Raw genomic sequence first — 24,459 nt, 5'->3', positions numbered from 1 at the left:
CACCTGGTCCCACCAGACACTGCCCTGCTCCCCAGCACCACACCTGGTCCCACCAGGCACTGCCCTGCTCCCCAGCACCACACCTGGTCACACCTGGTACTGCCCTGCTCCCCAGCACCACACCTGGTCACACCTGGTACATCCCTGCTCCCCAGCACCACACCTGGTCATACCTGGTACTGCCCTGCTCCCCAGCACCACACCTGGTCCCACCAGACACTGCCCTGCTCCCCAGCACCACACCTGGTCCCACCAGACACTGCCCTGCTCCCCAGCACCACACCTGGTCCCACCAGGCACTGCCCTGCTCCCCAGCACCACACCTGGTCACACCTGGTACTGCCCTGCTCCCCAGCACCACACCTGGTCACACCTGGTACATCCCTGCTCCCCAGCACCACACCTGGTCATACCTGGTACTTCCCTGCTCCCCAGCACCCCACCTGGTATTACCCTGCCCCCTAGCACCGCACCTGGTCATTCTTGGTACTGCCCTGCTCCCCAGCAGCACACCTGGTCATTCTTGGTACTGCCCTGCTCCCCAGCAGCACACCTGGTCATTCTTGGTACTGCCCTGCTCCCCAGCACCACACCTGGTCCCACCAGACACTGCCCTGCTCCCCAGCACCGCACCTGGTATTGCCCTGCCCCCTAGCACCACACCTGGTTATTCTTGGTACTGCCCTGCTCCCCAGCACCACACCTGGTCATACCTGGCACTGCCCTGCTCCCCAGCACCACACCTGGTCCCACCTGGCACTGCCCTGCACCCCAGCACCACACCTGATCCCACCTGGCACTGCCCTGCACCCCAGCACCACACCTGGTCCCACCTGGCACTGCCCTGCACCCCAGCACCACACCTGGTCATACCTGGCACTGCCCTGCACCCCAGCACCACACCTGGTCATACCTGGCACTGCCCTGCACCCCAGCACCACACCTGGTCATACCTGGTACTTCTCTGCTCCCTCCCTGCTCCCCAGCACCACACCTGGTCATACCTGGTATTGCGGTATCTACACTATGATATAACACGTTGCGATCTCCTTGTGTTCAGTGCGCAGGATTTCCGGCACAACCATGAATGTAACGTGTGGGAGTTTGGAGGCTTTTGGAGGCGAAATATCCCGAGGAGACCTGTGAGTGGCAGTAATGAGCACATCCCTTATATATTGTATATACTCCTATAGACCATATGGGACCTAGAGGTATCGGCTCATATATACAGGGATACACGCTCTCCAGAGAAGGGGCAGAGGACCCCATGATAAAGATTAATGACCCTGAGATTTATATCCTTAATATCTGATATCAGTCCGGAAATAAAGATGATGGAGCTAAACACAATGAAAGGACTCCAGGGGGCGGGGAGTAATGTAAATAGTATCAGTGACCCCGCCCCCTCGTATCCAGGGGGCGGAGAGTAATAGTATGTGACATCTGATGAATTCTAAATAAAATCGCTCATGGAGCGTCAATAATATTTATATGGGGAAGAATCAGCAGAATAGTGAGTGCAGCTCTGGAGTATAATACAGGATATAACTCAGGATCAGTACAGGATAAGTAATGTATGTACACAGTGACCTCACCAGCAGAATAGTGAGTACAGCTCTGGAGTATAATACAGGATATAACTCAGGATCAGTACAGGATAAGTAATGTAATGTATGTACACAGTGAACTCACCAGCAGAATAGTGAGTACAGCTCTGGAGTATAATACAGGATATAACTCAGCATCAGTACAGGATAAGTAATGTAATGTATGTACACAGTGTTCTCACCAGCAGAATAGTGAGTACAGCTCTGGAGTATAATACAGGATATAACTCAGGATCAGTACAGGATAAGTAATGTAATGTATGTACACAGTAACCCCACCAGCAGAATAGTGAGTACAGCTCTGGAGTATAATACAGGATATAACTCAGGATCAGTACAGGATAAGTAATGTAATGTATGTACACAGTGACCTCACCAGCAGAATAGTGAGTACAGCTCTGGAGTATAATACAGGATATAACTCAGGATCAGTACAGGATAAGTAATGTAATGTATGTACACAGTGACCTCACCAGCAGAATAGTGAGTACAGCTCTGGAGTATAATACACGATATAACTCAGGATCAGTACAGGATAAGTAATGTAATGTATGTACACAGTGACCTCACCAGCAGAATAGTGAGTACAGCTCTGGAGTATAATACAGGATATAACTCAGGATCAGTACAGGATAAGTAATGTATGTACACAGTGACCTCACCAGCAGAATAGTGAGTACAGCTCTTGGGTATAATACAGGATATAAATCGAGATTTTCCTAGCTTGTGACGGAAAATATTAGTTATATGAAGACAGGAGGCGAGTATCTTATGCATTATCTTTCTTTAATAATGCCCATAGCAGAAACAAAATTCAGTAACAATCAGTGTAGAGAAAAAACTACAACTCCCAGCAGTCCCAGGACCACAGCAGCCACTCCTCGTCTGTAGCCCCTATATAGGGACTGCCCACATATAGATCCTCCTCTTTCTTCATGCGAATCAGAGCCGCACAGGAAACCGAACTCCAGCCAGACGTCCCCACCGCTCCTTGCATCTTCAGCCAGCAGGGCCAGAACTCAGGAAACGAGGCCAATCGACGGCCTAACTTCGTCCCAACGGGGACCGTAAGGAACCCAAGCAATGCGTAACCAACAGGTTATCCGTAATCGGGAAAACAGCCGATGCATTCAGTATCCTGAAAAATATAACAAAAAATCGTAATAGGGTGGGTAGGGAGGGAAGATACTCGCCTCCTGTCTTCATATAACTAATATTTTCCGTCACAAGCTAGGAAAATCTAGATTTATATATCAGACAGGAGGCTCATATCTTATGCAAGTTCAAAGCTAACAAGTAGCGACAAAAGACGACAAACCAGACATAGCATTATAAAACTGACATGGAAACATGGGCCTCCGGCCTGAAGTAGAACCGGCGAAAGGTGGTCTCTGAAGACCAATCAGCAGCCATGAGCAGGTCAGAAAGGGAGCCCCCTGCTGTGACTATTTTAGTAGCCATAGCACCCCTAGAAGAATGAGCTCCGAACAGGGAGACGTCTATGCCCGCCATATCCATGGCCGAACGCACCCAACGCGCCAGAGTAGCGGAAGCCACTGGATGGTGAGGTCTGACATAAGAGATGAGAAGTTGAGAAAAATCCGGAGAACGCAGATCCGCAGTCTGCGATTCGTACGCCTGCAGGCAACGAATCACACACAGTCGAGGGTGCGCGGGAAAGAACGGGTAGAAAACTGAGTGGATACCCGTCTTGGTCCGTCGGACCACCGAAAACTTGACCCCCTGAGGCGAAAATTGTCGCCTAGAGATGTCCAAAGCCTTCACGTCTGAGACGCGCTTAATAGACACTAAACATAAAAGGACAGTCAGTTTATATGACAACAGTTTCAGGGGAAGACCGTCATTGTCCTCCCAAGAAACAAACATCTCGAGTAACCTGGAGACATCCCAGGTCGACTGATATCTCGGTCGAGGGGGACGCTTGAACTTAATGCCGCGCAGAAGCCTACATACCAGCGGGTGCTTGCCCACCGGCAAAGAGTCCACTGGGCAATGGTAAGCCGCGATAGCCGATCGGTATACGTTGATGGAACTATAAGATTTTCCAGATTCAAAAGAATCAGCCAAATAGTTCACCACTACGGACACAGGTGCATGTACGGGATCAATCTGTCGTTGATCACACCAACAAACCCAGAGCCTCCAGGCTGATCGATAAGCCGATCTAGTCCCGGGGGCCCAGGCCAGGGCGAGGAGATCCCTAGCTGATCTTGAAAGGTCGCGATCCGCATCCGGGACCCCGAAACCAACCACGCTTGGAGAGGAAGGTTGCCCTCCACTACCAGAGGGTGGAGACCCCCGGTCGGGTTGGAGAGAAGCTGCGGAAATTGGGGTAGAAGTCTGGGATAGTCCACGGCCATCCCCAGAAGGAGAGGAAACCACGGTTGTGTCGGCCACCAGGGAGTGATCAGCACAATCGTCGCCCTCTGGTTCATCGTATGTAGGAGGACTCTGGAGATCATCTGGAATGGGGGAAACGCGTAGTGCGTTCCCCTGGGCCAGATGAGACGGAAAGTGTCGACTGCCGACGCCTCCGGGTCCGGTCTCCAGCTGAAAAAACGAGGCAGCTGATAATTGAGGCGAGAAGCGAAGAGATCCGTGCATAATGGACCCCAAAGCTGTCTCAACCGTACGAAAACGGACCGATCCAGCCGCCAATCGCTGGAATCTAGTAAATAGCGAGAATTCCAGTCGGCCACCGTGTTGGAGACCCCCGGAATATACTCCGCCACCGGGATAACGTTGCGATGTAGGCAGAAGTGCCAGAAGTCCTTGGCCAGATCTGCTAGGATCTTGGACCTGGTGCCCCCTAGGCGGTTGACGTATTGGACCGCCGCCACGTTGTCCATGCGTAACAAAACACAACAATTGGATGCCTGTGGCATGAAACTCTTGACGGCAAAAAATGCCGCCAGGAGTTCCAAGGCGTTGATGTGCAGATCGACCTCCGTGGCGGACCAAGTCCCTCCTGTGGAAGCCTCCCCGCACCGTGCACCCCAACCGAGACGACTCGCGTCCGACTCTATGATGATGTCCGGACAAGAGTTGAATATGGTCTTGCCGTTCCACTCGACGGCATGACGAAGCCACCATTGTAACTCCTCGATGGCTGCCGGACAAAGAGGAACCTCGTCCGCATATCTGAGGCCCTGACGCAGATGCATGATCTTGAGTCTCTGAAGGGCCCTGTAGTGCAAAGGGGCCGGGAAGATGGCTTGGATAGAGGCCGCTAGAAGCCCCACCAAACGTGCTAGTACCCTTAAGGATAAGCACCCTCTGCGCAAGACTGCCCTGATCTCCTTGCGGATCAGGGCCAATTTGGATTTGGGAAGGCGGAGGACGGCCTGGTTGGTGTCCACCAAGAAGCCAAGGAACTCCATCTCTTGCATTGGGACCAAAACCGATTTTTCTCGGTTGATTATGAATCCCAGACTCTGCAGCAGCAGTACCGTCCATGACATGTGGAGAGAGGCCTGAGCTTTGGAGCGGGCCATGATGAGGAGGTCGTCCAGATAAATGATCAGACGTACCCCTCTGCTCCTCAATGATGCCACCACCGGTTTCATCAGTTTTGTGAAACACCACGGGGCTGATGAAAGGCCGAACGGAAGGCAAGTAAACTGCCACATGTGGTCTTTCCAGAGGAAACGAAGAAAATGTTGGGAATCCTGGTGGATAGGGACGGTTAGGTAGGCGTCTTTCAAATCCACCTTTACTAGCCAGTCGCCTGGTTGCAATAGATCGCGAAGGGAGTGAATTCCCTCCATCTTAAAATGGCGATACGTGACATGTTGGTTTAGTTCCCGAAGGTTTATGACCGGACGGTAACCGCCCCCTTTTTTCTTCACTAGGAAGAGGTTGCTTACGAATCCTAGGGAAGATGGGTCGATCTCTTGGATCGCCTGTTTGGATCGGAGATCCTGGATCTCGTTGTCTATGAGAACTATGTTTTGTTGTGAAAAACGGATAGGGGTTGGTCGCACACCTAGAACCGGTAGGGATTGGAGTTCTATGTGGAATCCCGCTACTGTCTGAAGAATCCACGCGTCTGCCGTAATCGCAGACCAGGCGTGGGAAAAATACATCAGGCGCCCCCCACAGGAATGTGAACATGTTGAATACCAGGCACACTTACCGGTAGGTGGACGGGAACGGGGGTATCCGTGTCCGCCACGTCCGCGCCAAGGTCGGCCTCTGGGAGGGAAGAAAGGCGACGGTTGTGCCATTGGGACGGTGTAGGACGGAGGAGCCTGAGGGTATTGGTATTGGGCATGGGGTCTGCCCTGTGGCCTATAGGGGGGGGTGCGGCCGGCAGATCGGCCTCTACCTCTGCCGGCCCGAGGAAAAAGTTTACTGGTCCCTGATTTCTTTAATGAAGTCTGGGCCTTATCCAAACCTGTAAATAGGCCGACAAACCTGTTGATGTCCTTCATCAGGTTGTCCCCAAAAAGCATCCCTGCTGCTGCAGGCCCAGACTCGGTCTCAGCCAGGTGGGACAGTTGTGGGTCGAGGCGCATAAGAATCGACCTACGTCTTTCAGTCGAGCAGGTGGTGTTGGCGGTACCTGCTAGACATATGGCTCTCTGGGCCCACCCGCGGAGTTGACGGGTATCGACGGGTTGATCCGTCGTTGCGGCCTGTTCAGACAGGTTGAGTATCTTAGTGAGAGGGCCCATTAAGTCCAGAATACGCTCCTGAATGGTTTTAAAGGAGCGTTCTATTCCCTTTTTAGGGAATTTACCCGATTTCATAAGATATTTTGTCAAAATGGGGTCTACTTCGGGGGTAGCCACCACTTTATTGGGAATAAAGGGTCTAGGACACTCAGCTCTCAGTTTGTTACGGCTGGTCCTGTCTAGGGACTTACGAGCCCAAAGCTCCACATACTGGGCCACGTGGGGAAGTGGGGACCATTCACCCGATCGTGGATGAGAGATGGAATCAGGGTGAAAAAGGGGTTCACCTAGGGAGTCTAGGATCACAGCGCCCTGTGCAACAGGGTTGGCGTCGGTGTCAAACGCTGTATCCCCAGCATCCTCGATATCAGGAGTGGATTCATAACCGTCAGACTCGTTGGATGATCCCGACGAATCCTCATCCGAGGAATCTACGTATGAGTCGGGTTTAGTCCGTCTAGCGGATCTGTGCCTCTTCTCTTGTAACTCCCTGAGGCCAAGGGGTCGAGTGGAGTCTGATGGATTCTGGGGTTGGCAGACCGGGGTAGGGGCTGCCTGGAGCACATTATTGTCTTCCCCTGCCGGGGAGTCAGATGTCGCCAAAGTATGTTTCCTTTTATGGGAAACTTTGCCCTTCTTAATCGGCGGTTCTCCGCCCTGAAATGGTGGGATAGACACACCGGATACCACAGATAGTGATCCGGAGGGTATCATGGCGGAAGCCAAAGCCGCCTGAACAGATTTATTAATTAAATCCTGTATCTGGTTGGCGGTCATGAATTGGGCAGCATCTAAAGAAGAACTCTCCCCTCTGAGGGGAACAGATGAAGGTTCTTCAGCCATGGTGAGTAACAGGTTAATAGTATAGTATAGCAAGGGAAAGGAATAAATTCCTGTCTTAGGGGGGTAAATCTACCTACAGGATAATAGAACAGCTAAAGTATAACAAGGAAAGGAATAAATTCCTGTCTTAAGGGGTAAATCTACCTACAGTAGAACAGTAAGGGTAGTACAGGCTCCGTCCTCCACACCGCTAGCGTTGCACTGACGCAGCGGTGGGAGGTGAGCCCGAGAGTCCCTGTACCCGGGAACGAAGTCTCACGAGACTACGTCCGGCAGGGGTCTGATTGGAAGGCGCGGGGGCGCCTTCCAGTGACGAGAGTAAGAAACTCCTCCCCTCTCAGAGAGAAAGCCGCGAGGAGGAATGCGGCCGACACTCGGAGGATCCGCCCCTTTCCCGCGCGCGCGAAAGCGCCGAAGACGGAGGAGAAAAGAGCTGAGGCGCAGGTAAAATGGCGCCGGAAGAGGGGAAAGGGGGGACGGTTAAGGGTAGGATGAAGCGGAAAGCAGAGAAAAGAATAGCGGAGCGGTAAACCGGCGCAAGGGGATAGTATCGGAGAAGCCGCTGACCGACAAGGAAACAATGTACAATATATGAAGGGGAGAAATAACCGCTCCCACAACACTATAAGCTCTAAAATCTATAATATCTATAATATCTTAAGAATGAGGAAAACACAATGTATGAAATCACAGAAAAACTTAGCTTGTATGCTCTGCCATGAGCAGAAAGAAAGAGGAGGATCTATATGTGGGCAGTCCTTATATAGGGGCTACAGACAAGGAGTGGCTACTGTGGTCCTGGGACTGCTGGGAGTTGTAGTTTTTTCTCTACACTGATTGTTACTGAATTTTGTTTCTGCTATGGGCATTATTAAAGAAAGAATAATGCATAAGATACTCGCCTCCTGTCTGATATATAACTCAGGATCAGTACAGGATAAGTAATGTATGTACACAGTGACCTCACCAGCAGAATAGTGAGTACAGCTCTGGGGTATAATACAGGATATAACTCAGGATCAGTACAGGATAAGTAATGTAATGTACACAGTGACCTCACCAGCAGAATAGTGAGTACAGCTCTGGGGTATAATACAGGATATAACTCAGGATCAGTACAGGATAAGTAATGTAATGTATGTACACAGTGACCTCACCAGCAGAATAGTGAGTACAGCTCTGGGGTATAATACAGGATATAACTCAGGATCAGTACAGGATAAGTAATGTAATGTATGTACACAGTGATCTCACCAGCAGAATAGCGAGTGCAGCTCTGGGGTATAATACAGGATATAACTCAGGATCAGTACAGGATAAGTAATGTAATGTATATACACAGTGACCTCACCAGCAGAATAGTGAGTACAGCTCTGGAGTATAATACAGGATATAACTCAGGATCAGTACAGGATAAGTAATGTAATGTATGTACACAGTGACCTCACCAGCAGAATAGTGAGTACAGCTCTGGGGTATAATACAGGATATAACTCAGGATCAGTACAGGATAAGTAATGTAATGTATGTACACAGTGATCTCACCAGCAGAATAGCGAGTGCAGCTCTGGGGTATAATACAGGATATAACTCAGGATCAGTACAGGATAAGTAATGTAATGTATATACACAGTGACCTCACCAGCAGAATAGTGAGTACAGCTCTGGAGTATAATACAGGATATAACTCAGGATCAGTACAGGATAAGTAATGTAATGTATGTACACAGTGACCTCACCAGCAGAATAGTGAGTACAGCTCTGGAGTATAATACAGGATATAACTCAGGATCAGTACAGGATAAGTAATGTAATATATGTACACAGTGACCTCACCAGCAGAATAGTGAGTGCAGTTCTGGGGTATAATACAGGATATAACTCAGGATCAGTACAGGATAAGTAATGTAATGTATGTACACAGTGACCTCACCAGCAGAATAGTGAGTACAGCTCTGGGGTATAATACAGGATATAACTCAGGATCAGTACAGGATAAGTAATGTAATGTATGTACACAGTGACCTCACCAGAAGAATAGTGAGTACAGCTCTGGGGTATAATACAGGATATAACTCAGGATCAGTACAGGATAAGTAATGTAATGTATATACACAGTGACCTCACCAGCAGAATAGTGAGTACAGCTCTGGAGTATAATACAGGATATAACTCAGCATCAGTACAGGATAAGTAATGTAATGTATATACACAGTGACCTCACCAGCAGAATAGTGAGTACAGCTCTGGAGTATAATACAGGATATAACTCAGGATCAGTACAGGATAAGTAATGTAATATATGTACACAGTGACCTCACCAGCAGAATAGTGAGTACAGCTCTGGAGTATAATACAGGATATAACTCAGGATCAGTATAGGATAAGTAATGTAATGTAATGTATGTACACAGTGATCTCACCAGCAGAATAGTGAGTACAGCTCTGGAGTATAATACAGGATATAACTCAGGATCAGTACAGGATAAGTAATGTAATGTATGTACACAGTGACCTCACCAGCAGAATAGTGAGTACAGCTCTGTGTGTAATACAGGATATAAATCTAGATTTTCCTAGCTTGTGACGGAAAATATTAGTTATATGAAGACAGGAGGCTCATATCTTATGCATTAATCTTCCTTTATTAATGCCCATAGCAGAAATTCAAAACTCTTTTGATGAATTTTTACTAAAACTTTAAAGAACCACTTAAAACTACAACTCCCAGCAGTCCATAGGGTGTATTGACCAATCCCTGGTCAGGATGCTTGGTATATAAAGGACTGCTTCCATCGTCTCCTCCTCTTTCTTGATGCGAAAATCGTAGCCGTAACTTGAACCTGGAATCACGGTAGAACCCAAACCGATTCCATAAGACCTTGAATCACCGGCCGAAACCATGTCCCAACGGGGACACCATAACGAGTAGGAAAATTTCCGGAACACCTCAGCCTCCGACATGTAGGGCGCCGTCTTCAGTATCCTGGGAAGAAAAGGAATACCATGATAGGGTTGGGTTGGGAGGGAAGATACTCGCCTCCTGTCTTCATATAACTAATATTTTCCGTCACAAGCTAGGAAAATCTAGATTTATATATCAGACAGGAGGCTCATATCTTATGCAAGTTCAAAGCTAGACATAAGAATGACACAAAATGATATAAATACATGACAGAAAAATTACAAAATTGACATAGATATGTGTTCCTCCGGTCTAAAATAAAAGTGACGGAAGGTGTCCTCTGAAGACCAATCCGCTGCCATTAAGAGGTCTGCCAGGGAACCTCCCGCGGTGACCACTTTAGTAGCCATCGCACCTCTGGTCGAGTGGGCCCCGAACAGGGAAACGTCAATCCCTGCCATGTCCATGGCAGAGCGTACCCACCGTGCTAGAGTGGCTGAAGTCACCGGTTGGTGAGGGCGCACGTAAGAGATGAGGAGTTGGGAGGATTCCGAGGAACGTAGCAAAGCAGTCTGAGACTCATATGATTGAAGACAGCGGACCACGCACAAGCGTGGATGTGCGGGAAAAGAAGGATAGAAAACAGAATGAAGTCCGGTTTTTGTCCTACGTACGACAGAGAATTTAACTCCTAATGGCGAGAATTGTCGCCTGGAGATATCTAAAGCCCGAACGTCCGATACGCGTTTAATGGAGATCAAACAGAGAAGCACCGTAAGCTTGAAGGACAGCAATTTCAGAGAAAGTGCGTCATTGTCCTCCCATGCCGAAAACATGGATAGGACTTTAGATACGTCCCAGGTGGCTTGATACTTGGGGCGAGGAGGACGTTTAAATTTAACGCCTCTCAGGAGGCGACATACTAAGGGGTGTTTGCCTACTGGTAGAGAATCCACTGGGGTGTGATAAGCAGAGATTGCAGATCGGTACACATTGATAGAACTATAAGATTTCCCGGATTCAAAAGAATCCGCCAAATAGTTGGCCACTACAGACACAGGTGCCTGAACGGGATCAACTTGCCGTTGATCACACCAACGTACCCAGAGTCTCCAGGCTGATCGATATGCCGATCTAGTCCCGGGGGCCCAGGCCAAGGCAAGGAGGTCCCTAGCTGATCTTGAAAGGTCTTTATCCGTGTCTGGCACCCCGAAACCAACCATGCGAGGAGATGCAGGGTGTGGTCTGTGATCAGAGGATGAAGATCCCCTGTCGGATTGGACAGGAGATGAGGGAGCTGAGGGAGCAATCTGGGAAAATCCACAGTCATCCCCAGAAGAAGGGGAAACCATGGCTGTGTCGGCCACCAGGGCGTGATCACCACCACCAACGCCTTCAGGTTCGTCACCTGTAAAAGCACCCTGAGGATCATTGAGAACGGTGGGAATGCATAGTGCGTCCCCCGGGGCCATATGTGGCGGAAGGCGTCTACCGCGTAGGCTTCTGGATCCGGCCTCCAGCTGTAAAAACGGGGCAGTTGATGATTGAGTCGGGAGGCGAACAGGTCCATAGAGAGAGGACCCCACAGGCGGCAAATGGACTGAAAAACTAATCGGTCCAGTCGCCAATCGCTGGAATCTGTCAGGTAGCGTGAGTTCCAGTCCGCCACTATATTGGAAATCCCCGGAATGTATTCCGCTATGGGGACAATGTTGCGGGCAAGGCAAAAATGCCAAAGCTCTCTCGCGAGGTCTGCAAGTACTCTGGACCTGGGACCTCCCAATCGATTGACATATTGGACCGCAGACATATTGTCCATGCGCAACAATACACAGCAATTGGATACTCGAGGTAGAAGGCTCCTGATGGCAAAAAATGCTGCCAGAAGCTCCAGCGCATTGATGTGCAGCAGAGACTCCTCTGCGGACCATGTCCCTCCTGTTGAAGAGAGACCGCATCGAGCACCCCAACCGTGCCGGCTCGCATCCGACTCCAAAATGAAGTCTGGAGTGGGATTGAAGATGGTCTTGCCGTTCCATTCGACGGCATGACGTAACCACCACCGAAGTTCCACTACGGTTTCCGGACATAGGGGAACTTCGTCCGCGTAACGGAGCCCTCGTCGCAAATGTAGCGACTTGAGCCTCTGAAGGGCCCGATAATGGAGAGGGGCGGGAAATATGGCCTGTATGGAGGCTGATAAAAGTCCGACCAGGCGTGCTAGCACACGTAACGACACTCGTCGTTTGTGTAACACGGTCTTGATTTCCTTGCGGATGGTGGTCAGCTTGGCTTTGGGTAATTTGAGGACAGCATGATCGGTGTCCACCAAGAATCCCAAAAATTCCATCTCCCGAGTTGGGACGAGAACTGACTTCTCGTGATTGATGATGAACCCTAAGTGTTGTAACAATTGAACCGTCCAGCCAGCATGTTCCTCCGCTTGAGGTTTGGAACGAGCCATGATGAGCAGGTCGTCTAGATATATAATCAATCTCACTCCCCTGCTCCTTAGGGCTGCCACCACCGGTTTCAGAAGTTTGGTGAAACACCATGGGGCGGACGAGAGACCGAAGGGTAGGCAAGTAAATTGCCACATTCTGGCCCTCCACAGGAAACGTAGGAAGTGTTGGGAAGCCTGATGTACGGGAACCGTGAGATATGCGTCCTTCAGATCTACCTTCACCAACCAGTCTCCCGGTTGTAGAAGGTCTCGTAGAAGGTGGATGCCTTCCATCTTGAAATGTCGATAAACGACATGTTGATTGAGATTTCGCAAGTTTATGACGGGGCGATAACCTCCCCCTTTCTTTTTGACCAGAAAGAGGTTGCTGAGGAAACCCGGGGAAAGGGGGTCCACCTCCATCACCGCTTGTTTGGACAGAAGGTCCTGTAATTCGTTGTCTATAAGAGCAACGTTTAGTTCGGAGAACCGGATGGGGTGTGGAATTGAAGTTAAGTCTGGTAGGGAACAGAATTCTATCTGATACCCTGCCACTGTCCGGAGTATCCATGCGTCTGCAGTAATTGCTGACCATGCGTGGATAAAATGTTGCAGTCTGCCCCCTACGGGAGTGGGAAAAGAACTCAGGTGTGTTGTACTCACCAGTAGTATGCCTGGAGCGGGGGTAGCCTCTTCCTCCACGTCCTCTCCAAGGGCGTCCACGGGGTGGAAAGAAGGGTGAAGATTGTGCGACTGGCACAGGGTAGGGTTGAGGAGCCTGGTTGTACTGAGGAGCTGGGGCTCTGTTGTACGGTCTAGTATTGTAGTTGCGGCCGGCAGATCGGCTCCTGCTTCTGCCGGCCGTTGTGAAAACCTTAGCCGAACTCGATTTCTTAAGGGATGTTTGGGCTTTGTCAAGGCTGGTATACAGCCCGACCATCTTATTGATGTCTTTAATAAGGGTATCTCCGAAGAGAAGGCCCTCGGCAGCGGGTCCGGGTTCAGTCTCCGCTAAGTGAGAGAGTTGTGGGTCAAGTCTCATCAAGATGGATCGTCGACGTTCAGTCGCACAAGTGGTGTTTGCACACCCGAGCAAACATACTGCTCTTTGGGCCCAACCTCTAAGTTGCAGCAGATCGATCGGTTGATCGGTTGCCGCCGCCTGTTCTGATAGATTGAGGATCATGGTGACAGGACCGAAGAGGTCCAAGATTCGATCCTGGATGGTCCTGAAGGACCTCTCGATACCCTTCTTGGAATATTTTCCATGTTTAGTGAGGTATCGTAAGAGTATGGGATCAATTTCGGGCGTCAGCACCACCTTCTTGGGTATGCATGGTCGGGGGCATTCCGCCTTTAACTTGTTGCGGTTAGCCTTATCCACTGACCTGCGAGCCCAATGTTCAATATATTGGGACACTTCAGGGGTGGGAGCCCAGTCTCCAGAGCGTGGATGGGTTATAGCCTCTGGGTCAAAGAAAGGCTCTCCACGAGAGTCTAACACGATGTCACCCTGGGGTACAGGGTTAGCGTCCTCAGGGATCGCCATATGCCCACTATCCTCAATTGCATCGTCAGACTCATTGGCATCAGCCACTTCGGATTCCGCGGAGGATTCTTCATCTGTAGAATCTACAAATGAATCCGGTTTGGTCCGTCTAGCGGATCGTTGCCCCTGCTTACGCAACTCCCCGGGGCCCAGGGGTCTATTAGAGTCTGGAGGCAAAGTGGGTCGGCAGGCCGGTTCGGGAACTGCCTGGTGCATACAATTTACTTCCCCTGCCGGGGAGTCGGATACCATGATGGTATGATTGCGTTTTTGAGACGCTTTACCCTTTTTATAGGGTGGTTCGCCACTGCATGAGGGTTTTTGAGAAGTATGTGCAGGATGCTGCGAACTTTTGGGGGGTAGGACAGAGGACATCGCTGCTTGCACTGATTTATTTATCAGATCTTGGATCTGGGCAGCAGTCAGGTAAAGGGGTGCATCCAAGGAAGGATCCTCTCCCCTGGGGGAACTGGTAGTATTGTCATCTGCCATAATGCTAGTCAGTATGGGGTATGTGAATGTACCCAGGGACTGTAGCAGTTAGAAACTACAAGGGCTTTATAGAGGTAAGCTGGGGCAGTAGGGGTAATAGGGAATAAATTCCCAGTAAATACCGAATGTACAGCGACAACTAGTCCAGGCTCCGTCCCTCACGCCGATCTCACTGAACTGGAGATTGCGATGCAGGGAGGAGTGTTGAAAAATCGCAGAGCGGCGAAATCTCGCGAGATTACCGCTCACTGTGCACAGATAGGACGAGCTAACTGGCTAAGACACGCCTACCTCCCCTCCGCGCGGAGCGAGCGCGAAAAGGAGGAAGAAGAAGAAGATAGGTAAATAAAATGGTGCCGAAGATGGCGCTGAAGAAGGAGAGATTTGACTTGTGACAGGCGCCGCACAGGGGCGGCGTGTGCCGCTGACAGGAAAAAGAAAAACCCCGAAGTGGGTGTAAAAGGGCGCAGTATAGAAATAATAGATAATATAATCGCAAATATAATGAATAGAATGTAATAACAAATGGAATGAAAAATGGAATGAAAAGAATGAAAAACACACAGGGCAACAGGGAGGACTGTATTATAGAATACAGACCTATACTTGAAATGCCCAGACAGTCAAACAACATTGATAATACTTATCTGAAGTTCTGCTATGAGCAGAAAGAAAGAGGAGGAGACGATGGAAGCAGTCCTTTATATACCAAGCATCCTGACCAGGGATTGGTCAATACACCCTATGGACTGCTGGGAGTTGTAGTTTTAAGTGGTTCTTTAAAGTTTTAGTAAAAATTCATCAAAAGAGTTTTGAATTTCTGCTATGGGCATTAATAAAGGAAGATTAATGCATAAGATATGAGCCTCCTGTCTGATATATAACTCAGGATCAGTACAGGATAAGTAATGTAATGTATGTACACAGTGATCTCACCAGCAGAATAGTGAGTACAGCTCTGTGGTATAATACAGGATATAACTCAGGATCAGTACAGGATAAGTAATGTATGTACACAGTGACCTCACCAGCAGAATAGTGAGTACAGCTCTGGAGTATAATACAGGATATAACTCAGGATCAGTATAGGATAAGTAATGTAATGTATGTACACAGTGACCTCACCAGCAGAATAGTGAGTGCAGCTCTGGGGTATAATACAGGATATAACTCAGGATCAGTTCAGGATAAGTAATGTAATGTATGTACACAGTGACCTCACCAGCAGAATAGTGAGTGCAGCTCTGGAGTATAATACAGGATATAACTCAGGATCAGTATAGGATAAGTAATGTAATGTATGTACACAGTGACCTCACCAGCAGAATAGTGAGTACAGCTCTGGAGTATAATTCAGGATATAACTCAGGATCAGTACAGGATAAGTAATGTAATGTATGTACACAGTGACCTCACCAGCAGAATAGTGAGTACAGCTCTGGGGTATAATACAGGATATAACTCAGGATCAGTACAGGATAAGTAATGTAATGTATGTACACAGTGACCTCACCAGCAGAATAGTGAGTACAACTCTGGAGTATAATACAGGATATAACTCAGGATCAGTACAGGATAAGTAATGTAATGTATGTACACAGTGACCCCAGCAGAATAGTGAGTACAGCTCTGGGGTATAATACAGGATATAACTCAGGATCAGTACAGGATAAGTAATGTAATGTATGTACACAGTGACCTCACCAGCAGAATAGTGAGTACAGCTCTGGAGTATAATACAGGATATAACTCAGGATCAGTACAGGATAAGTAATGTAATGTATGTACACAGTGACCTCACCAGCAGAATAGTGAGTACAGCTCTGGAGTATAATACAGGATATAACTCAGGATCAGTACAGGATAAGTAATGTAATGTATGCACACAGTGACCTCACCAGCAGAATAGTGAGTACAGCTCTGTGGTATAATACAGGATATAACTCAGGATCAGTACAGGATAAGTAATGTAATGTATATACACAGTGACCTCACCAGCAAAATAGTGAGTACAGCTCTGGGGTATAATACAGGATATAACTCAGGATCAGTACAGGATAAGTAATGTAATGTATGTACACAGTGACCTCACCAGCAGAATAGTGAGTACAGCTCTGGAGTATAATACAGGATATAACTCAGGATCAGTACAGGATAAGTAATGTAATGTATGTACATAGTGATCTCACCAGCAGAATAGTGAGTACAGCTCTGGAGTATAATACAGGATATAACTCAGGATCAGTACAGGATAAGTAATGTAATGTATGTACACAGTGACCTCACCAGCAGAATAGTGAGTACAGCTCTGGAGTATAATACAGGATATAACTCAGGATCAGTACAGGATAAGTAATGTAATGTATGTACACAGTGACCTCACCAGCAGAATAGTGAGTACAGCTCGGATATTTCCTGCAGTGACACCTCGGACCTAATCACCTGTATCGCTGATCTCCAGTATAATAACCAGAAGCTGCAGGAACAGCAGAGTAAACTGAAGGCGGCCATTGAAGCGCAGGAAGAATCCAACCACCGACTCCTGGAGGAGAACGAGGATCTGCGGAACCAGTTGAAGAGGTGACAACCGGCCCCATTGTTATAGGAAATGGGGGTTCAATAAGAGATGAAGAAATGACAGGAAAATGATTGAGGAGGATTGATGATGATTGAGGAGGATTAATGATGATTATTGATAGAGGATGGATGATTATTGATGATTGATGATTGAGGAGGATTAATGATGATTGAGGAGGATTAATGATGATTGAGGAGGATTAATGATGATTGAGGAGGATTGATGATGATTGAGGAGGATTGATGATGATTGAGGAGGATTGATGATGATTATTGATGATGGAGGAGGATTGATGGTGGAGGAGGAGGTGGAGGGGGATTGGAGGAGGAGGAGGATTGATGACGGAGGAGGAGGAGGATTGATGACGGAGGAGGAGGAGGATTGATGACGGAGGAGGAGGAGGAGGATTGATGACGGAGGAGGAGGAGGAGGATTGATGACGGAGGAGGAGGAGGATTGATGACGGAGGAGGAGGAGGATTGATGACTGAGGAGGAGGAGGAGGAGGATTGGTGACGGAGGAGGAGGAGGATTGGTGACGGAGGAGGAGGAGGATTGATGACGGAGGAGGAGGAGGAGGATTGGTGACGGAGAAGGAGGAGGATTGATGACTGAGGAGGAGGAGGAGGAGGATTGGTGACGGAGAAGGAGGAGGATTGATGACGGAGGAGGAGGATTGATGACGGAGGAGGAGGAGGATTGGTGACGGAGGAGGAGGAGGATTGATGACTGAGGAGGAGGAGGAGGATTGATGACGGAGGAGGATTGATTATTGATGATGGAGGAGGAGGAGGATTTATGATGACTGCGGAGATTGAGGCTTCGTTTACATGATATGGATATACTGTGTATAGTGGAGATCACTGCTCAGCGCCCGGTACACAGGTTCTTCTCCTTCCCGCAGGATCTTGTGGATAGGGGATGTGTGTCTGATCACAGGGGGGGGGGGTCCTACTGCTGGGACCCCGCAATCTCCTGCCCAGCACCCCGCATCTCCCCATGTATTTCTATGGGATCCCCACCATCAGACACATCCCCGATCTACAGGAACCTGTAGGGGATCAGTACTTAAAAACCGGAGTTCCACTTTAACACCTAATCTTTCTCCCTGTTGATCACAATTATCTGGTTTCCTTCTTGCAAAAAATGTTGTCTCCTGTTCAATAGACTCTCTCCGCGCTGTGCAGTAGACTGTCTCTCCGCGCTGTACAGTAGACTGCCTCTCCGTGCTGTGCAGTAGACTGCCTCTCCGTGCTGTGCAGTAGACTGTCTCTCCATGCTATACATTCCTGTATTATCTGCTGTACAGTAGACTGCCTCTCCGTGCTGTGCAGTAGACTGCCTCTCCGTGCTGTGCAGTAGACTGCCTCTCCGTGCTGTGCAGTAGACTGCCTCTCCGTGCTGTGCAGTAGACTGCCTCTCCGTGCTGTGCAGTAGACTGCCTCTCCGTGCTGTGCAGTAGACTGCCTCTCCGCGCTGTGCAGTAGACTGCCTCTCCGCGCTGTGCAGTAGACTGCCTCTCCGCGCTGTGCAGTAGACTGCCTTTCCGCGCTGTGCAGTAGACTGCCTCTCCGCGCTGTGCAGTAGACTGCCTCTCCGCGCTGTGCAGTAGACTGTCTCTCCGCGCTGTGCAGTAGACTGTCTCTCCGCGCTGTGCAGTAGACTGTCTCTCCGCGCTGTGCAGTAGACTGTCTCTCCGCGCTGTGCAGTAGACTGTCTCTCCGCGCTGTGCAGTAGACTGTCTCTCCGCGCTGTGCAGTAGACTGTCTCTCCGCGCTGTGCAGTAGACTGTCTCTCCGCGCTGTGCAGTAGACTGTCTCTCCGCGCTGTGCAGTAGACTGTCTCTCCGCGCTGTGCAGTAGACTGTCTCTCCGCGCTGTGCAGTAGACTGTCTCTCCGCGCTGTGCAGTAGACTGTCTCTCCGCGCTGTGCAGTAGACTGTCTCTCCGCGCTGTGCAGTAGACTGTCTCTCCGCGCTGTGCAGTAGACTCTCTCCGCGCTGTGCAGTAGACTGTCTCTCCGCGCTGTGCAGTAGACTGTCTCTCCGCGCTGTGCAGTAGACTGTCTCTCCGCGCTGTGCAGTAGACTGTCTCTCCGCGCTGTGCAGTAGACTGTCTCTCCGCGCTGTGCAGTAGACTGTCTCTCCGCGCTGTGCAGTAGACTGTCTCTCCGCGCTGTGCAGTAGACTGTCTCTCCGCGCTGTGCAGTAGACTGTCTCTCCGCGCTGTGCAGTAGACTGTCTCTCCGCGCTGTTCAGTAGACTGTCTCTCCGCGCTGTGCAGTAGACTGCCTCTCCATGCTCTCTTGCTCCGCCCATCTTGTAGTGCTCAGCAATCCAACACCAGAGTGCGGACCCTAAAAGGCGAAGTGGAAGAGTTAAAGCTAAATATGGCGGCGCTGGAGGAGTCGAAGTCCCTGTTGGTCGCCCAGAACAAGCAAATGGTAATGAGTTTAGATTCACCGGGTGAAATTGTCAGTTTTTTTATTAATTTTTTTGTAATAAAGAATTTTTATCTATTTTAGGAAAAAGAGAATCTGTCCATGATCCACAAGATCAGTTCTCTGCAGGAAGAGGTGAGTGCGCAGCAGGAGCGGAGGTCACAACTGTCTGCACAGCGAGGAAGTGTTCTTACAGGTCACAACTGTCTACACAGCGACACCTGCTGGTCAGGAAGTGTTATTACAGGTCACAACTGTCTGCACAGCGACACCTGCTGGTCAGGAAGTGTTATTACAGGTCACAACTGTCTGCACAGCGACACCTGCTGATCAGGAAGTGTTATTACAGGTCACAACTGTCTGCACAGCGACACCTGCTGGTCAGGAAGTGTTATTACAGGTCACAACTGTCTGCACAGCGACACCTGCTGGTCAGGAAGTGTTATTACAGGTCACAACTGTCTGCACAGCGACACCTGCTGGTCAGGAAGTGTTATTACAGGTCACAACTGTCTGCACAGCGACACCTGCTGGTCAGGAAGTGTTATTACAGGTTGATTGCTGGGAGAATTCATCAAAATGTAAGGTACAAATATACACATATATACAATAAACACACTACACATATATACAATACACACACACTATATATATATATATATATATATATATATATATATATATATATACATACATACGCACACACTACAGATATATACGTGGTGTCTGGGGTGTTGCAATGGTGAATGAAGGGTCTGGTGGTATTGACCCTTACTTGTCGTGATGCCAGGGTGCTGTATGCTAAATAGTAATGTTCCTGCCACCAACCGGCCCACAAACAGCAGGGATAATAAACGGAATGTCCACAGCAGATTTTATGAAGTAACCGGAGAACTTTACTTTAACTGGAATGCCACAGTCTTTACAATTACGCAGTCTGTCGGAGAGAACCGGGATACAGGTTCCTCACAGGTTTTGCCGGGACTTGAAATAATGAGCTGTTTATACAGGCCACTGTGCCACTAATTATAATATTCTAGCTGGTAGTAGTCACACAGGATTGGATAGGTTGAGCTCGATAACGGTTTTATGTGGCGGCTGGTTCTTTAGGCTTTGTCCTAGATGAATCGAGTGACGTTATGAGGATTGTGCTTTGTATTTGCTTTGATAGTCCGGAACTAAGAGAGGGAATTCAGTGACTACAGCCCTTTATATATAATAGGGGGCCGGACTAAGCTCATTGGTCAGCAGACCTGTAAGTCCTGAACCCAGTGAACTCTGGGCACATCACATGACACAGTAAGGTCCTTAAACAATTATACATCACAACTGTACATCACATGACCTGGGAAAGATCCTATACATTTATATTTCCTATACATTAAATAATATACACAATTTATATGAGGCGACCAGGGGGAAGCCCTGCAGGAGAGCCCTATGGAAATGGAGGGACTCTGGCTGAGGGGACAGGGACAGGACCAGGTCCTTTACTGGGACACCACATATATACATACCGCACACACTACAGATATAGATATAGAGATATATATACACACTGCACACACTATAGGTGTGTGTATATATATATATATATATATACACTGCACACACTACAGATAGACATATATATATATATATATATATATATATATATACACACACACACTGCACACATGATATATATACACCCTCAGTCACGTTGTCGTCTTTCCTCATACACAGAATTTGCGCAGCGCGCTGGAAGTTGAAGAGATCCGAAGATCTTTGTCTCAGGTCACTGATAAAGCTTCCGAGCTCCAGGTAAGGCCCCGTCTTGGTGTCCGCTGGGATTTGTCTCCCCCCTATAAGACTTTGTACAGTGGGGGCGCTGTTTTGTTCTGGCGTCCTGTTTATTTTCCTCTTTTCGCTGCAGTCACAGTTGGCGAGTTTCGAGAGCGCGCTGCAGAAGAAGGACGCGGGATTGTTGCTGGTCAGTGGGGTCCTAGAACTTATCACGGGGGTCTGCAATATCTGTATCTCTTTTATACATAGTATTTTCATATAAATAACTCTGCTTGCTGTCAGGTCATTGTTTACATCTGTGGGGTATGAACTCTAATGCTGAGGTTCTGTTACAATGTGTAAGTGCAGAACTTCTGCTATTTTAACCCATGCAACCTGTTTATTTCAGAAAGATCTTTACGTTGAGGAGATGAAGTCCACCCTGATGGAGTATAACTGTGTCATCGAGGTATTTGGGTTTCTGTGTTTGTTCCTTTTTGGGGTCCTCATCGCTCCTTGTTACAGAAGTGGGGACCCTGATTCTGTACATACAATAGGTTTCTCAGATATAAGTACTGCAGGGGCTGGTCTTCTGTGCCTGCTATTCATAGGGGGAGGAGCTTATGTGCAGTCTTCCAGCCCCTATTGAGCACTTTAGGGAGCTCATCTTAAAGGGTTACTCCACCCCTAGATATCTTATCCCATATCCCAAAAATAGGGGGTAAGATGTCTGATCGTGGGGGTCCCGCTATTGGGGACTACTGCAATCTCCCTGCTGCACCCGGTGTTCGTTTAGAGCGTCGGGTGCAGTTCCGGAGGCTTGTGACGTCACGGTCATGCCCCGCTCATGACATCACGACCACACACCCTCCCATAGACTTGCATTGAGGGGGCGTGGCCGTGATGTCATGAGCAAGGCATGACCGCAACGTCACGAGCCTCCGCCCCGCCAGTCATCCGGCACGGAGCAAAGTTTGCTTTGTGCACCTATATCTGGGGTGCCGCCGCCATGATCGTCCCAACGGTGGGACCCCCGCGATCCCCTATCCTTTGGATAGGGGATAAGATGCCTAGGGGCGGAGTAACCCTTTAAGCTTTATGTCACACTTGCACTTTGGACACATGAGAAGACTCTATGGTGGCACTTTAACCCTTTTTTTTTTTATCTTCTTCCTTTCTTCACTTCCTTCCAAGAACTTGCGAATTGAGAAGAACAAATTGGAGAATAATCTGCAGCAAATGGAGCAGGAGCTTCTCTCGTGAGTCCCACCGGCAGATTCACCAGATCTGTCACCCTGAACCGTGACCCTCAATCTTATGGCAAATTCTATTCTAGGAACGGGATCAGCTCTCCGATCACCTACAAGCTGAACCGGGTCATCGGTGGAGGCCTGAACTCCCTGCACAACGAACTGGAGTATGCGCAGCACTCGTTGGAGGTGACCGCAGCGTACATAGAAGTGGGATGTTCGTCTTAAAGGGGTACTCCCATGCCCCAGCCTTCTAAACATCTGGTTCAGAAGGCTTGGAGCAGCGGTCGCCTCGTACCCCTCCATTGATGTCTATGGAGGGGACGTTTGTTCATTCAAGACGTGTTTTGTCTACTGAATCTTTCAATCATGTTCCAGGTGTCTAAGTCTGACTGGATGAGCCCCGAAGGGCGGATGTCTTCGCTTGATGTCACTCTGGATCGGGAGGTCTTGTTGTTGCTCCAAGGACCCAGCCACGAGCAGATAGCGACAGAGTTCAAGACCATTTTGCAGGCGCTGGTGAGGATGATGGTTTGTTTGGGTGGCTATGGTGATGGATTGGTTGGCTGTGGGTGATGATGATGGTTGGGTGATGTTGGGTGAGCTGGTATTGGTTGTCGTTTATTGGATGGTTTGGCGACAGTGACTCAGGTGATTATGGTGCAGGTTTGTTGGTTGAGTGATGTTTGGTTTTAGTTTGGTTGGTTTGGCAACGGGGACTCGGGTGATTATAGCGCAAGTTTGTTGGTTGGGTGATGTTGGTTGGGTGGGCTGGTATTGGTTGTAGTTTGTTGGTTGGTTTGGTGACAGTGACTCAGGTGATTATGGCGCAGGTTTGTTCATTGGGGGTTAAGTCACAACGGAGTTGGTTGGGTAGGATGGTACTGGTGAATTTGGTGATTATGGCCCCCGGTTTGTTGGTTGGGTCACAATAGCGCTGGTTGTTGTTATGGCGCAGGTTTGTTGGGAAGGGTTGGATCGCAATGGAGCTGGTTGGTTGGGGAACTATGGTACTGGTGGAGTGGGTGATGATGGTGCAGATTCGTTGGTTGGGTCGTAGTGGAGCTGCTTGTGAAATGATGGTACTGGTGGTTTGGCGCAGGATCATTGGCTGGGATTGGGTCGCAATGGAGCTGGTTGGGGGGAATGATGGTACTGGTAGTTTGGGAAATTATGATGCCGGTTTGTTGGTTGGGCTTGGATCACAATGGCGTGCGTTGGTTGGGGTAATGATGGCACTGGTGGATTGGGAGAATATGGCGCAGGTTTGTTGGTTGGGCTTGGGTCACAATGGCATTGGTTGGGGTAATGATGGTACTGGGGGATTGGTTGATGATGACGCAGATTCGTCATGTGAGGTTGGGTCGCAATGGAGCTTGTTGTGGGGGGGGGGCATAGTACTGGTGCATTGGGTGATTATGGCCCAGGTTTGTTGGTTAAGGTTGGTTCGCAATGGACCTGGTTGGTTGGGGAATGATGTTACTGGTGGTTTGGGTGTTTTATGGTGCAGGTTTGTTGGTCGGGTCACAAAAGCGCTGGTTGGTGGAATGATTATACTGGTGGAGTCGGCAATAGCACAAGTACATTGGTTGGGGTTTGGACATGATGATGCTGGTTGGTTGGTTTGGTCATGATGGTGTGCATTGGGTTATGCTGGCGCAAGATGTTGGGTTGGGTCACAATGGTGGTTGTATCATCTACTTATAGATGGGCAGTCAAAATATGGACCAAATCTTCAGTCCTTTAACGGTTCGACTCCACCAAGCGACTCCACCAAGCTTCACCTTTTTCCACGTCTTGTGGGTTGTCAGTTTGGTGTCTTAGTGGGTCATGGTGTCGCACACTTGGGGGCAGTAATGCTCGGCTGCGGAGGGTGGTGACACATATATACCT

The 24,459-nt window shown here is 49.0% G+C and overlaps 1 protein-coding gene across 1 annotated transcript in view; it reads left to right on the top strand.

Moving 5' to 3' along the window:
• LOC130335811 (inositol 1,4,5-triphosphate receptor associated 2-like) overlaps nucleotides 1-24,459 on the top strand; it is a 56,487-nt gene that overhangs the window by 5,325 nt on the left and 26,703 nt on the right. Inside the window, exons 5-14 of the mRNA XM_056553906.1 lie at nucleotides 1,061-1,142; nucleotides 16,958-17,116; nucleotides 19,438-19,555; nucleotides 19,637-19,687; nucleotides 21,278-21,355; nucleotides 21,468-21,524; nucleotides 21,726-21,785; nucleotides 22,511-22,575; nucleotides 22,653-22,755; nucleotides 22,945-23,085. Of these exons, the coding sequence (XP_056409881.1) occupies nucleotides 1,061-1,142; nucleotides 16,958-17,116; nucleotides 19,438-19,555; nucleotides 19,637-19,687; nucleotides 21,278-21,355; nucleotides 21,468-21,524; nucleotides 21,726-21,785; nucleotides 22,511-22,575; nucleotides 22,653-22,755; nucleotides 22,945-23,085 (914 nt within the window). The remainder of the gene's footprint in view (nucleotides 1-1,060; nucleotides 1,143-16,957; nucleotides 17,117-19,437; nucleotides 19,556-19,636; nucleotides 19,688-21,277; nucleotides 21,356-21,467; nucleotides 21,525-21,725; nucleotides 21,786-22,510; nucleotides 22,576-22,652; nucleotides 22,756-22,944; nucleotides 23,086-24,459) is intronic.

Source organism: Hyla sarda, unplaced genomic scaffold, assembly GCF_029499605.1.
Source record: "Hyla sarda isolate aHylSar1 unplaced genomic scaffold, aHylSar1.hap1 scaffold_457, whole genome shotgun sequence".
NCBI classification, from domain to species: Eukaryota; Metazoa; Chordata; class Amphibia; order Anura; family Hylidae; genus Hyla; species Hyla sarda.
Note: the sequence above shows the minus strand (reverse complement) of the source record. Positions and strands in the feature narration are given on the sequence as shown.